Here is a 13,198-nt window from a genome sequence, read left to right as displayed (position 1 = left end):
CCAGTGCTTTACAAGATACAAGATCCTCACTTAAACTTTAAATAATCGAATCCATTCCAGAACGCATAGCCTGCTATGTGGGAGACCAGGGATTGTAAATCGGGACTGGATTAACATCAATCTGTAAAATTGTGGACTGGATTAACATCAATCTGTGCATGATTTTTATCTGTATCCAGTGTGAGATGTAAATTTAGCGTAAATATGTGCTGCATTATTTGATAGGAACACATACTCCAAGGATAAGGAAAGACACACCTCTTTCCATACAAAACATATGGGGTAAGAAAGAAAAGACATTGGGGGGGACTCTCCGACCCCCTGCCGGGTTGGAGAATCCCCTGGGTGCGGCGTGAATCTCGCCCCGCCGCTCCAACATCGGCTGCCGCATTCTCCGGCCCGCAAAAAATCCCGCCGGCTGGAATTGTGCGTCGCGCCTCGCAGAATGGTGAGAATCGGCACTACGTGATGGTCCCCAGGCCTGCTGAAAATCTCTGTGCTGGATGGGCCGCAGTCCCGCCGCCGTAAATCAAAGTAGGTTTTAAACGCCGTCAACCAGTCATGCTGGCTGATGCCGGCGAGCGAGGAGGTAGGGGGCGGCATGGGGGATGCGTCACACAAAGAGATGGCACGGCCGTGGCTGGGGGGGGGGGGGGGGGTTGCGGGTGCTGGTGATGGAGCCCCTCAGGGCTGGGGGTGCGTGGTGGTGCCGGGGTCGGGGCGGGGGTGGTGGGTGAGGTGGGGGGGGAACCGGGAGTGCCGGGGAGGGGATTGGGGAGTGTCTGGGGGGGGAACCGGGAGTGCCGGGGAGGGGATTGGGGAGTGTCGGGGAGAGGACCGGGAGTGCTGGGGGGAGGACCGAGAGTGCCGGGGTGTGCCGCGTAGGGGATCGGGGAGTGCTGGGTAGGGGATAGGGGAGTGCCGGGGAGAGGACCGGGAGTGCCGGGGAGGGGTCCGGGGAGTGCCGCGTAGGGGATAGGGGAGTGCCGGGGAGAGGACCGGGAGTGCCGGGGAGGGGTCCGGGGAGTGCCGCGTAGGGGATAGGGGAGTGCCGGGGAGAGGACCGGGAGTGCTGGGGAGGGGACTGGGGAGTGCAGGGAGGGGTGGCGGGGAGGGGGCCAGGAGTGGCGGGGAGGGGACCGGGGAGTGCAGGGAGGGGTGGCGGGGAGGGGACCGGGGAGTGCAGGGAGGGGTGCCGGGGAGGGGACCGGGGAGGGGAGTGCCGGAGAGGGGATCGGGGAGTGCCGGGGAGGGGATCGGGGAGTGCCGGGGATCGGGGAGTGCAATGCCAGGGAGGGGACCGGGGAGGGGATCGGGGAGTGACGGGGATAGGACCGGGGAGTGCCGGGGAGGGGATCGGGGAGTGCCAGGGTGGGGAGTGGAGGGGAGTGCCGGGGAGGGGAGTGCCAGGGAGGGGCGTGCCGGGGAGGGGATCGGGGAGTGCCGGGGAGGGGAATGCTAGGGAGGGGACTGGGGAGTGCCGGGGAGGGGATCGGCGGGGAGTGAATCGGCGATTGCCGGGGAGGGGAGTGCCGGGGAGAGGGCCGGGGAGTGGATCGGGGAGTGCCGGAAGGGGAGTGCTGGGGAGGGGATCGGGGAGTGCCAGGGAGGGGATCGGGGAGTGCCAGGGAGGGAGTGCCAGGGAGGGAATGGGGGGAGTGCCGGGGAGAGGAGTGCCAGGGAGGGGACCGGAGAGGGAATCGGGGAGGGGACCAGGGAGTGCCAGGGAGAGGACCGGGGAGGGGAGTGGGGAGTGCCCGGGAGGGGACCAGGGAGTGCCGGGGAGAGGACCGGGAGTGCCGGGGAGGGGACCGGGGAATGCCGGTGATTGGACCGGGGAGTGCCGGTGATTGGACTGGGGAGTGCCGGGGAGGGGATCGGGGAGTGCTGGGGAGGGGAGCGCTGGGGAGGGGAGTGCCGGGGAGGGGACCGGACAGGGGATCGGGGAGGGGAGTGCCGGGGAGGGGATCGGGGAGTGCCGGGGAGGGGAGTGCCAGAGAGGGGATCGGGGAGTGCCGGGGAGGGGAGTGCCGGGGAGGGGACTGGGCAGTGCTGGGGAGGGGACCGGGCAGTGCCGGGGAGGGGACCGGGGAGTGCCGGGGAGGGGAATGCCAGGGGTGGACCGGGGAGGGGATCGGGGAGTGCCGGGGAGGGGAGTGCCGGGGAGGGGAGTGCCGGGGTGGGGAACGGGGTGTACCGGGGAGGGGAGTGCTGGGGAGGGGATCGGGGGAGTGCCGAGGAGGGAATGGGGGAGTGCCGGGGAGGGGAGTGCCGAGGAGTGACGGGGAGGGGATCGGTGAGTGCCGTGGAGGGGACCGGTGAGTGCTGGGGAGGGGAGTGCCGGGGAGGGGAGTGCCGGGGAGGGGAGTGCCGGGGAGGGGAGTGCTGGGAGGGGATCGGGGGAGTGCCGAGGAGGGAATGGGGGAGTGCCGTGGAGGGGATCGGTGAGTGCCGTGGAGGGGACCGGTGAGTGCCGGGGAGGGGAGTGCCGGGGAGGGGAGTGCCGGGGAGGGGAGTGCCGGGGAGGGGAGCGGGGAGGGAATGGGGGCATGCCGGGGAGGGGACCGGGAGGTACCGGAGGCCCTGTATGACATTGCGGCTCGCTACATCAAGTTCTCTGTGGACTGCGCCCATAGGATGCCCGGGCAGCGGGCTTCGCTGCCGTGGCTAGGATCCCCATGGTACAGGGTGCGAATGATGGGGTCCATGTCGCCATGCGGCCACCAGCGGATAACAGGGCCGTGTTCATGAATAGGAAGGGGTACTACTCCATGAACATTCAGATGGTCTGTGACCACCGCATGAAGATCCTGCACGGCTGCACCCGGTACCCGGGCAGTGTGCATGACTCCTTCATATTGTCCCAATCGTTCATCCTCGACATGATCGAGGGACACCCCCCCCCCCGGCTGAGGGGCTGGTTGCTGGGCGACAGGTGTTACCCGTTGCGGTCGTGGCTGATGACGCCTATACGGAGGCCATAGACCGACACAGAGAACCGCTACAACGATGCCCATGCAGCAACCAGGGGTGTGGTCGAGAGGTGCTTTGGGCTGCTGAAGATGCGCTTCAGGTGCCTGGACTGCTATGGGGGGGGGGGGGGGGGGGGGGGGGGGAGGGGGAGGAGCAACAAGATGAAGGGCAGGCCTCCCAGATGAGGAGGATGTGGAGGGGGCGGGGGACAATGTACGGAACAGATGGGCTGCACAGGGAAGGGTGGCTGCCCACCAATACCGGCTGGTCCAGCGGGCACAGGAGGTGTTGATAGCCGCATGGTTCACAGACTCGAGAGGGGGAGGGATCCGCTGAGCATGGGCACGAACAGCACAGTACGGCATCACCCCAACTCCCACACTCTGTCCACCACCAACCATACTCACCCTGCCCACCACACTCACCCCACCCACCACCATACCACCCGCACCCTGCCCACCACCGCATCACCCGCGTGCACACCACCCCTCCATTGCACATCCACCTGCAGCACAACGGGCCGGGCTCACACGGTCGCCAGTGGAAACGGGTCTATTTGATGCCATGGAGGATGATGACAGCCCGCTCTGCGATGAGCTCCGGGCTCTACATCGTTAGGCAATGTCTGCCTCATGGCCACAGTAACACCCTCCACCCGGACCGTCCCTGCATGCGGCCTGGACACTGCAGTGCACGGACCCGTCGTCTGCCCGGGGGCTGGATGCCGAGGGCGACCCGCAGGGGGGGGGGGGTTGGTGGGGCCACACTCACTTGACCTCGACGTCCTAACACCGCTCACACACACACACACATTGGCGCTCATCTCGCAACCCGCTCCCGCACGCATTGGACAGTGCACAGAGGCAGCTTCTGTGAAAGTGATTTTAATTACAAACAGTTCATACACGTGCCCTAGCCCCTAGAACTAGTCTGTGCCCTGCACCCATGCCAACTTACTCAGTGTCTAATTTGTTGGCCTTATGACTACATCTTGGTGGTTCCCCAGACGGTGCAGCAGAACTGGAGGCGGACTCCTGTGATTCCTGCCCTGTGACTAGGGCCCCCTTTGGCGGCCGTTTCCTGGGACGGCCCGGCCTGGATGGGCCAGGCTGCGGCTTGGGCGACCGGGATGGAGTGGTGCCAGCCTGTTTTGTCCGTTGCCCACCAGATGAGCCTGGGAGGGAAGGGGGGGGGGGGTGGGGGAGTCCGAGGTGTCGAGGTGTACCGGGACCTCCCCTGCAGGGGGACCCGGAATAGGCCCCAGCACCTCCTCCTCCCTCGGGGTGCCCAATGGCCCCCGGGGCTCTCCATGGGTCAGAGATGCGAACGGATCCGGCACCTGGCAATGTCGGTCCCGCCCTGGTATCAACAAGGGTCTGCAAGATTGCAGCCATGGAGCTCAGGGAGTTGGCCATTCCTGTCGGTGTCTGGGCCAGCACCTGGGCAATGGTGCCGATGCCCTCAGCGATGGCCTGCTGGGACTGTGCCATGGCCTGCTGAGACTGGGCCATGCCCTGCTGAGACTGGGCCATGCCCTGCTGAGACTGGGCCATGGCAAAAGAACAAAGAACAAAGAAAAGTACAGCACTGGAACAGGCTCTCCGGCCCTCCAAACCTGCGCCGACCATGCTGCCCGTCAAAACTAAAATCTTCTACACCCCCGGGTCCGTATCCCTCTATTCCCATCCTATTCTTGTATTTGTCAAGATGCCCCTTAAATGTCACTATCGTCCCTGCTTCCACCACCTCCTCCAGCAACGAGTTCCAGGCACCCACTATCCTTTGTGTAAAAAACCTGCCTCGTACATCTCCTCGAAACCTTGCCCCTCGCACCTTAAAGCTATGCCCCCTAGTAATTGACCACTCTACCCTGGGGAAAAGTCTCTGACTATCCACTCTGTCTATGCCCCTCATAATTTTGTAGATCTCTATCAGGTCGCCCCTTAACCTCCGTCGTTCCAGTGAGAACAAACCAAGTTTATTCATCCTCTCCTCATAGCTAATGCCCTCCATACCAGGCAACATCCTGGTAAATCTCTTCTGCACCCTCTCTAAAGCCTCCACACCCTTCTGGTAGTGTGACGACCACAATTGAACATTATACTCCAAGTGTGGCCTAACTAAGGTTCTATACAGCTGCAACATGACTTGCCAATTTTTATACTCAATGCCCCGGCCAATGACGGCAAGCATGCCGTATGCCTTCTTGACTACCTTCTCCAACTGTGTTGCCCCTTTCAGTGACCTGTGGACCTGTACACCTAGATCTCTCTGACTGTCAGTACTCTTGAGGGTTCTACCATTCACTGTATATTCCCTACCTGCATTAGACCTTCCAAAATGCATTACCGCACATTTGTCCGGATTAAACTCCATCTGCCATCTCTCCGCCCAAGTCTCCAGGCAATCTAAATCCTGCTGTATCCTCTGACAGTTCTCATCGCTATCCGCAATTCCACCAACCTTTGTGTTGTCTGCAAACTTACTAATCAGACCAGTTACATTTTCCTCCAAATTATTTATATATACTACAAACAGCAAAGGTCCCAGAACTGATCCCTGCAGAACACCACTGGTCACAGCCCTCCAATTAGAAACGCACCCTTCCATTGCTACTCTCTGCCTTCTATGACCTAGCCAGTTCTGTATCCATCTTACCAGCTCATCCCTGATCCCGTGTGACTTCACAGCGTTGAGCGCCTCTACGATCTACAGCTGGCTTTGGCTCATGGCTTCCTGTGAGAGGGCAGCAATGCCCTGGGCCACGGATGCCACCTGCATGGAAAGCCCCAGGCCTTGCATACTGCTCCCTAAGTCTGACACCGTCACACCCATTGCCTCCACTGCAGACGCCACCCGTGCTGTTTCGGCTTGGGTGGCACACATGACCGGCACCACTCTCTGCTCCTGCACACAGGTGGACTCCTCCACCTGCATCTACAGGTGCTGCAAGCTGGCCATCATCCCCCTTCGACGCCAGCTGACGTTTGGTGCGACCCTGCGGCCGTGTCCTGGGTACAGGGCCTCTCTCCGCTGCTCCACTGCGTCCAGGAGCGCCTCAATGTCCCGCTCCTGGAACCTCGGTGCTGTGCTCTCCGCCAGTGATGTTTTTTGTGGTCCGGGTCACGCTGTCGCGCTTGGCGTCACACCAGTGCTGGTCCCTTCCGGGGCGGAGGATTCCGCTACTTCCGGTCGTCCTGACGCTGGAGTGCTTCACGCCGTTTTTGACACCGGCGTCGGGTCATTGTGCCGATTTTGGAGAATCCTGCTTATTATGTCTGTGACAATCTGAATACTCCAAGTCATGTAGTTGTGGTCAATTATGTCCTGAAGAAACCTGCAATCCTGGCAAAGACCACAGCCCTCCTCACAGTTCACAAGGATTCCAAGTTTCTCATCATCTGCAAATTTTAATTTTTGCCCTGTACACCAAAGTCAAGCCAATTAATGTACGTCAGGAACAGCAAGGTCTCAACACCGACTGCAGGGGATCTACACAAGAAACCATCATCCAGCCTGAAAATATACATTTCATTATAGTATCCATTTCTCTTTCTTTCCTGTCAATCAGTGAATTTTGTATCCATATTGCTGCTGTCCCTTTCATTCCATGAGCTCTAACTTTACCCACAAGTCAGCTTTGCAGCATTTTTAAAAATCCCTCCTGGAAGTCCATGTACATCACATTAACTGCATTACCCTCATCAACCTTCACTGTTACTTCATCAAAAACCCCCAGCAAGTTAGTTAAACATGAGTTGCACATACCACATCCATGCTGGCTCTCCTTAATTAACCTGCATTAGCCCAAGTAACGAGTAATTTTGTCCTGAATTATGTTTTCCTGAAGATTCTCCACCTTCAAAGCTAAACTGATTTGCCTGCAGTTGGTGGACCTATGTTTACATCTTTTTGAACAACGGCATAACATTTGCACTTTTCCAGCTGTTATGATCTGAGGCCAGATTTCCAAATTGTTACAAGATCTGGGGCATCATTCTCCGACCCCCCAGCGGGTCGGAGAATGGCCGTTGGCCGCCGTGAATTCCGCCCCCGCCGGTTGCCGAAGTCTCCGGCACCGGATATTCGGCGGGGGCGGGAATCGGGCCGCGCCGGTTGGCGGGCCCCCCCCGCTGGATTCTCCGGCCCGAATGGGCCGAAGTCCCGCCGATAAATTGCCTGTCCCGCCGGCGTGGATTAAACCACCTTTTGAATGGCGGGACAAGGCGGCGTGGGCGGGCTCCGGGGTCCTGGGGGGGCGCGGGGCGATCTGGCCCCGGGGGGGGGGGGGTGCCCCCACGGTGGCCTGGCCCGCGATTGGGGCCCACCGATCCGAGGGCGGGCCTGTGCCGTGGGGGCACTCTTTCCCTTCCGCCTCCGCCACGGTCTCCACCATGGCGGAGGCGGAAGAGACTCCCTCCACTGCGCATGCGCGGGAAACTGTCAGCGGCCGCTGACGCTCCCGCGCATGCGCCGCCTGGAGATGTCATTTCCGCGCCAGCTGGCGGGGCACCAAAGGTCGTTTCTTCCAGCTGGCGGGGCGGAAATTCCTCCGGCGTCGGCCTAGCCCCTCAATGTTGGGGATCGGCCCCCAAAGATCTGCACCTTTGGGGCGGCGCGATGCCCGTCTGATTGGCATCGTTTTGGGCGCCAGTCGGCGGACATCGCGCCGTTTCGGGAGAATTTCGCCCCAGGTTAGTGACCAATAAGATTTTATTTAAAGTGGACAAAGTTTGAGATTCAAGCCACTTGTTCAGTGACTAAAACCAAAAGATTCCAAGGGTTTTGAACAAACAAAAATAAACTTTCCTGTACAAGGTCAGAAAGGTAAAACAACTTATAATATCAAAATTATACTCCAGTATTCAGGGCTAATATAAGGTACAAGGAAAATGTGGTCAAACACACCATACTAAATAATAAATGGCAGTCCGACAAAGAAAGAGTCCATGGATTTCTCAACAACCCAGACGTTAGTAACACTGAGTGAACATCTCACTGAAATTCTGGGCTGGGTTCTTCACCCTGCGAAGCTGGCAGCGGATTTCATGCAGAGAATCAACCACATCAAAGAGAGTCAAGTCCTGTCAATTTCCAGCTCAGCACTTCAAAATCACTCAAGTGTGAAGGGCTGTGATTGGAATGCACATAACTCTCTTTGAAGTGGTTGATGTTTATAAACATTGTGGTTCCAGCACTTAAGACCTATTCACCCATGATGTAAATGAACAAGGCAAGGCTTACAGCTGGCTTGGGAACGTTGTTGATCACAGCCCACTATGAGAAATGAATGAATGGCTTGTAACTAATGGATTGAGGGGTTTAAACACAGGTCACAGCTGTTCTCTTTCCAGGAATGGACACCTGGGGCGCGATTCTCCGACCCCCCCACCGGGTCGGAGAATCGCCGGGGGCTGGCGTTAATCCTGCCCCCGCTGTGTCCTGAATTTTCTGCCACCAGAGATTCGGCGGGGGCGGGAATCACGCCGCGCCGGTTGGCGGGAATCGCGCCGGTCGGCGGGCCCACCCCCGGCAATTCTCCGGCCCGCGATGGGCCGAAGTCCTGCCGCTGTCAATCCTCGCCCGCCGGCGTGGATTAAACCGCCGTTTGAATGGCGGGACAAGGCGGCGCGGGCAGGCTCCGGGGTCCTGGGGGGGGCGCAGGGTGATCTGGCCCCGGGAGATGCCCCCACGGTGGCCTGGCCCGCGATTGGGGCCCACCGATCCGTGGGCGGGCCTGTGCCGTGGGGGCACTCTTTTTCTTCCGCCTTCGCCATGGCCTTCACTATGGTGGAGGCAGAAGAGATCTCCTCCCTTGCGCATGTGCGGGGGTGCTGTGAGCGGCCGTTGACGCTCCCGCGCATGCGTTGCCTGGCGAAGACCTTTCGGCGCCGGCTGGCGTGGCGCCTAAGGCCTTTCCCGCCGGCCGGTGAAGCGGAAACCACTCCGGCGCGGGCCTAGCCCCTCAAGGTGAGGACTTGGCCCCTAAAGGTGCGGAGAATTCTGCACCTTTGGGGCGGCCCGACGCCGGAGTGGTCCCCGCCACTCCATTACGCCGGAACCCCCCGCCCCGCCGGGTAGGGGAGAATCCCGCCCCTGGTGCTTCCAGGTGAGTGTCACTACTATAATTCTTTTCACTGCCCTCTACCTTCCAGACAGGGATCTCTTTTCTTGGGGCGGGGTGGGGAGGGGGGTGGGGGAGGAGGCTGTGGGTGGGGGGGGAGGGGGTCCCTCTAGTATTGGGGTACCTGTGGGGGTCTCTCTAGTTAGCAGGTCTCTGGGGTGTCCCTTTGGTTAGCGGATCTCTGGGTGTTGTCCCTTTAGTTAGGGCATCTCTGGGGGCAGGTGCCCATATTAAGGGGGTTCCTGGGGAGGTAAGGTTCAGGTCACCGCAATACTTGGGAGAAAAGGGGCATCAGAAAATCGAGGGGTGGGGGACTGCTTTGTGATATGGGGGTGGGGGGATGGGGGTAGCGGCTATAGATCTTCGTTATCGGGCCAGCCACTCAAAATGACTGCTCGATAATGGGATTTCCTCGGGAATGCCTCGTATTCCTCACCATGCATAAATGTGCATGGTGAGGGATATTAAATTGCTCCTTGATTTGCGCTTCTGGGAGCACCAATCAGTAGAAATTCTTCTCTGGCGGGAGAACATGAAGTCTCCCAAATGGAGAATCTCGCCCTCTGTCTCTCTCATGAGGGATTCCAGTCTTAACCTTAGAATTTTCTCCATGCGTCGCTCCAACTCAGACGGTTGCACTGATGGCCTACCTCACAGGGTTTCAATCTCGCCTTCTGAGATTCTGTTCCCCTAGATTCCAAAGTACCCACTCAAGCACCAATTCACAAGTACAACTTCAGGCCCTCAGCTTTATTGAATGGACCACTAGTGCTCCAAAGGGTATTCCAGTGGCCCACAGCACGGAGTCATCAACCTTTGGCTGCTGTCTTGGAGTTTCTCTCGTGCCCTCTTCAGTTACCAGTCTCAGGTGACATCAACAGTGGCCCACCTTGTAGGGTTTCAATCTCGTCTCCCGAGGTTCCTTTCCCTTGGATTCCTAAGTATGTACCCAAGCACCATTACTCAGCACAATGTCAACATCTTTAGCCACCCCAAGCAGAACATCACTGCTCCAAAGGGTTACCTTTCCCCCAATAGTCAGCAGCATGGCGTCACCAACATTCAGCTGCTTTCGTCACTTAAAAGTCTGCTCCCCGCAGCACTTTTCCTGTTTGGGAACTGTTTCTCTGCTCTTCTCTTTTCTTTACTGAACTGAGACCTTTTCCTGTCCGTGTTCCCTATCTGGGTCTCTTCTTTGGGGATCTGTCTCTGCCGACAATGGCGTTTCACTCCTGGTTCCTGGTTTTTCTTCCCCCACCGGTGTGTTGGGCCTAAATAACGTGAAAATGCCGGACTGCACTGGTGCAGCATCGGTGAAAGCTCTGAGGGGCTGTTGGGACTTGAATTTCCTGACCTCTGCTCTCAACCACCAAGCTTGGTCTTCGCAATGGAGCCCTCTGACACTACGTCAAGTCAGAATCCAGAACAAGAGCAACAAGGCAAATGAAAAATTATAGCCAGTAATGACCAGTATATGAGCTCCATCAGTGATCAGCTTCATTGACCAATGCATCACAAATTGACTAACTTAGCTTGTGTCACCTTTTGCAGCCAGAATGACCTTGAGCTGTAGAAATTCTGATTTACAGGCTACAGTCAGTGCTATTAGTGTCAGAAGTGTCTACAACCCTCCCTGGTGAAGTGAAACAGCGAGACTCAGCAAGTATAATGTTTTGGTCCTGTGAATTCATATGGTCTCTTGCAACGTCTCCCCTTCTTCATTCTTTTCTCCCTTTAGCTGCATGTCTCTCCGCACTGGCTGCTGTTGCTCCTTCTGGCTCTCCAGCCATGAGGGAAAACCGGCAGCATCTCAAGATTGTCCGAGCAAGTTTGTGCAGAATCCTGTGGGTAGAAGCACAAATCGGGTCTGTTATAAAGTTGTATTTTAAGTGCTGAAGTATTTGCCCTCGCTGTTTCCTCTCTCCTGTCAGGGGTACTCACAAATTGGTGACAAAATGTGATTTAGGAGATCTGTAAGGTATTTAGGAATTGCACTGTACCAGGTCACCACACGAACCTCTTGGAAAACTTATCAGGATTCAGATACTTTACTGAAATTAATATCCAATACGATGTTCCTTTTAAATTCCTTGTCAGGTGTTACAAATTCGAAACCAACGGAACCACCTCGTAGAATCTATTATCAGATTGGTGCTGGTCGCGCTGATTGTACTGGTCCAATAGCAGACCTACCTCTGGTATGTTAATTTGTTTGAAGAATTATTTGTTCATATTAACTGTGCTGTGAAATGTAGGCTACTCTTTACCTCTGTTATGGGTCCAGGTTTACAGGACCCCAAAGTGTTTCATGGCGTTCAACCGACCCACAACTTTTAATAGACTGTGGTGTGGGAAGCACACGGCGTTCTCTCCAGGTGTGATACAACAATTATGGATAAATGGTTTTTAAAACAAAACAATGTTTATTCTATGAACTCAAGTTAACTCTTCTAAAACAAACATTGAATATCTTAACACCCATTACTTCAAAGATAACCCCAAAAGACTACAACACTAAATAATCCTTCAAACTGTCCCTTTAAACATCCAAAAAACCTTCAAAAACAGACATGAGGGTACATTCAATATATTTATAGTCTTTGGATTGCAGACATCCACAGACCAGCTCTGTTTCTTCCTGCAGCTCTCAGCAAAACACACAGACACTCCCAGCTTTCTCCTCAAACTGAAACCAAAAGCAGAAGTGAGCTCAGCTCAGCCCGCCCATCCTCTGACATCAGTTCAGTAATATGATCAGCTCCATTTCTTAAAGGTACATTGCTTAAACATCCATTTCTTAAAGGTACTCTCACATGACACCTCTGGCAGACTTCCTATACCATGTGTCAAATCTGTGAACATAGCAACCTGCTACGTACACCTCTGTTGGAAACTGTGGCACCTTCCTTGCTGTGATTTGGTACCTGACAGTGTGGTGAACCATAAACACAGCACTTGCCCTGCTGGTTTCCTTTATCATAAGAAATCATTTCTCTTCATCTATCCCAGTGCATCTTCCAAACAAAATCGTTTAAAATACCTCCATTAGATCACCCCTCAATAGAACTACAGAATTGCTGCAGTCCAGCAGGAGGCCATTCAGCCCATCGAGTCTGCACCAACCCCCTGAAAGAGTACCTTACCTAGGCCCACTCCCCCACCCTATCCCAGTAACCCCACCTAGCCTGCACATCTTTGGACACCAAGGGGCAATTTAGCATGGTCAACTCACCTAACCTGCACATCTTTGGACACTAAGGGGCAATTTAGCATGGTCAACTCACCTAACCTGCACATCTTTCGACTGTGGGAGGAAATACACAGGGACAATGTACAAACTCCGGACAGACAGTCACCCGAAGGCAAGAATAGAACCCGGGTTCCTGGTGCTGTGAGGCAACAGTGTTAACTATTGAGTCACCGTGTCGGCAGGTTTACACAGCCTGTTTCAACAATTAGCTTTCTAGGTTCTGCTATAAGTCTGCACTGCTAATAGGATCATCATATCCTCACTTGAGTGCGGTTCCCAGAACTGAACGCAATATTCCAGATGGGGTCTGACGAAGGCTGTGTGCAACCGGGGCTATATCTTCACCCCTTAATATTCAAACCCCATTGAGATATAGCACAACATTCCTTTAGCATTCTTGGATGTCTTTTGTAACCATAGCTTCTGGTGATTTTTTTTTTCTCCCACATCTCTTTAATCCTCCGCAGTTCCCAGTTTGTCAAATTTAGAACATATTCTGACCTCTCTTTCTTGTCTCCAAAGTGGAAACATTGTGACAGTTTTGACAACTCCCTTAATCTTGCATGGGTCTGAATTGGGGGAGGGGATGGAGGACGGTCTGTGGTATGAGGTGCTCCGGAGGGTAAACACCTCAGCCTTGTGTGCGAGGCTGGGGATAATACAGCTGAAGGTTGTGTATAGGGCGCACCTCACGAGGACAAGGATGAGCCGACTCTTTGAAGGAGTGGAGATTGTATGTGAGCAATGTGAGAGGAGCCCCGCAAACCATGTACATTTGTTTTAGTCCTGTCCGAAGCTGGAGGGGTATTGGAGGGAGATTTTCAGAGTCATCTCGGGGGTTGTGGCATGTG

General features: G+C 56.0%; 1 protein-coding gene across 1 annotated transcript in view; it reads left to right on the top strand.

The window, feature by feature from the left end:
• The window catches only part of asah2 (N-acylsphingosine amidohydrolase 2), a 203,646-nt gene that overhangs the window by 20,494 nt on the left and 169,954 nt on the right, over positions 1-13,198 (top strand). Inside the window, exon 3 of the mRNA XM_072478944.1 lies at positions 11,195-11,295. Within this exon, the coding sequence (XP_072335045.1) occupies positions 11,195-11,295 (101 nt within the window). The remainder of the gene's footprint in view (positions 1-11,194; positions 11,296-13,198) is intronic.

The sequence above is a fragment of the Scyliorhinus torazame genome, chromosome 16, assembly GCF_047496885.1.
Source record: "Scyliorhinus torazame isolate Kashiwa2021f chromosome 16, sScyTor2.1, whole genome shotgun sequence".
NCBI classification, from domain to species: Eukaryota; Metazoa; Chordata; class Chondrichthyes; order Carcharhiniformes; family Scyliorhinidae; genus Scyliorhinus; species Scyliorhinus torazame.
This window is presented reverse-complemented; position numbering and strand designations above follow the sequence as displayed.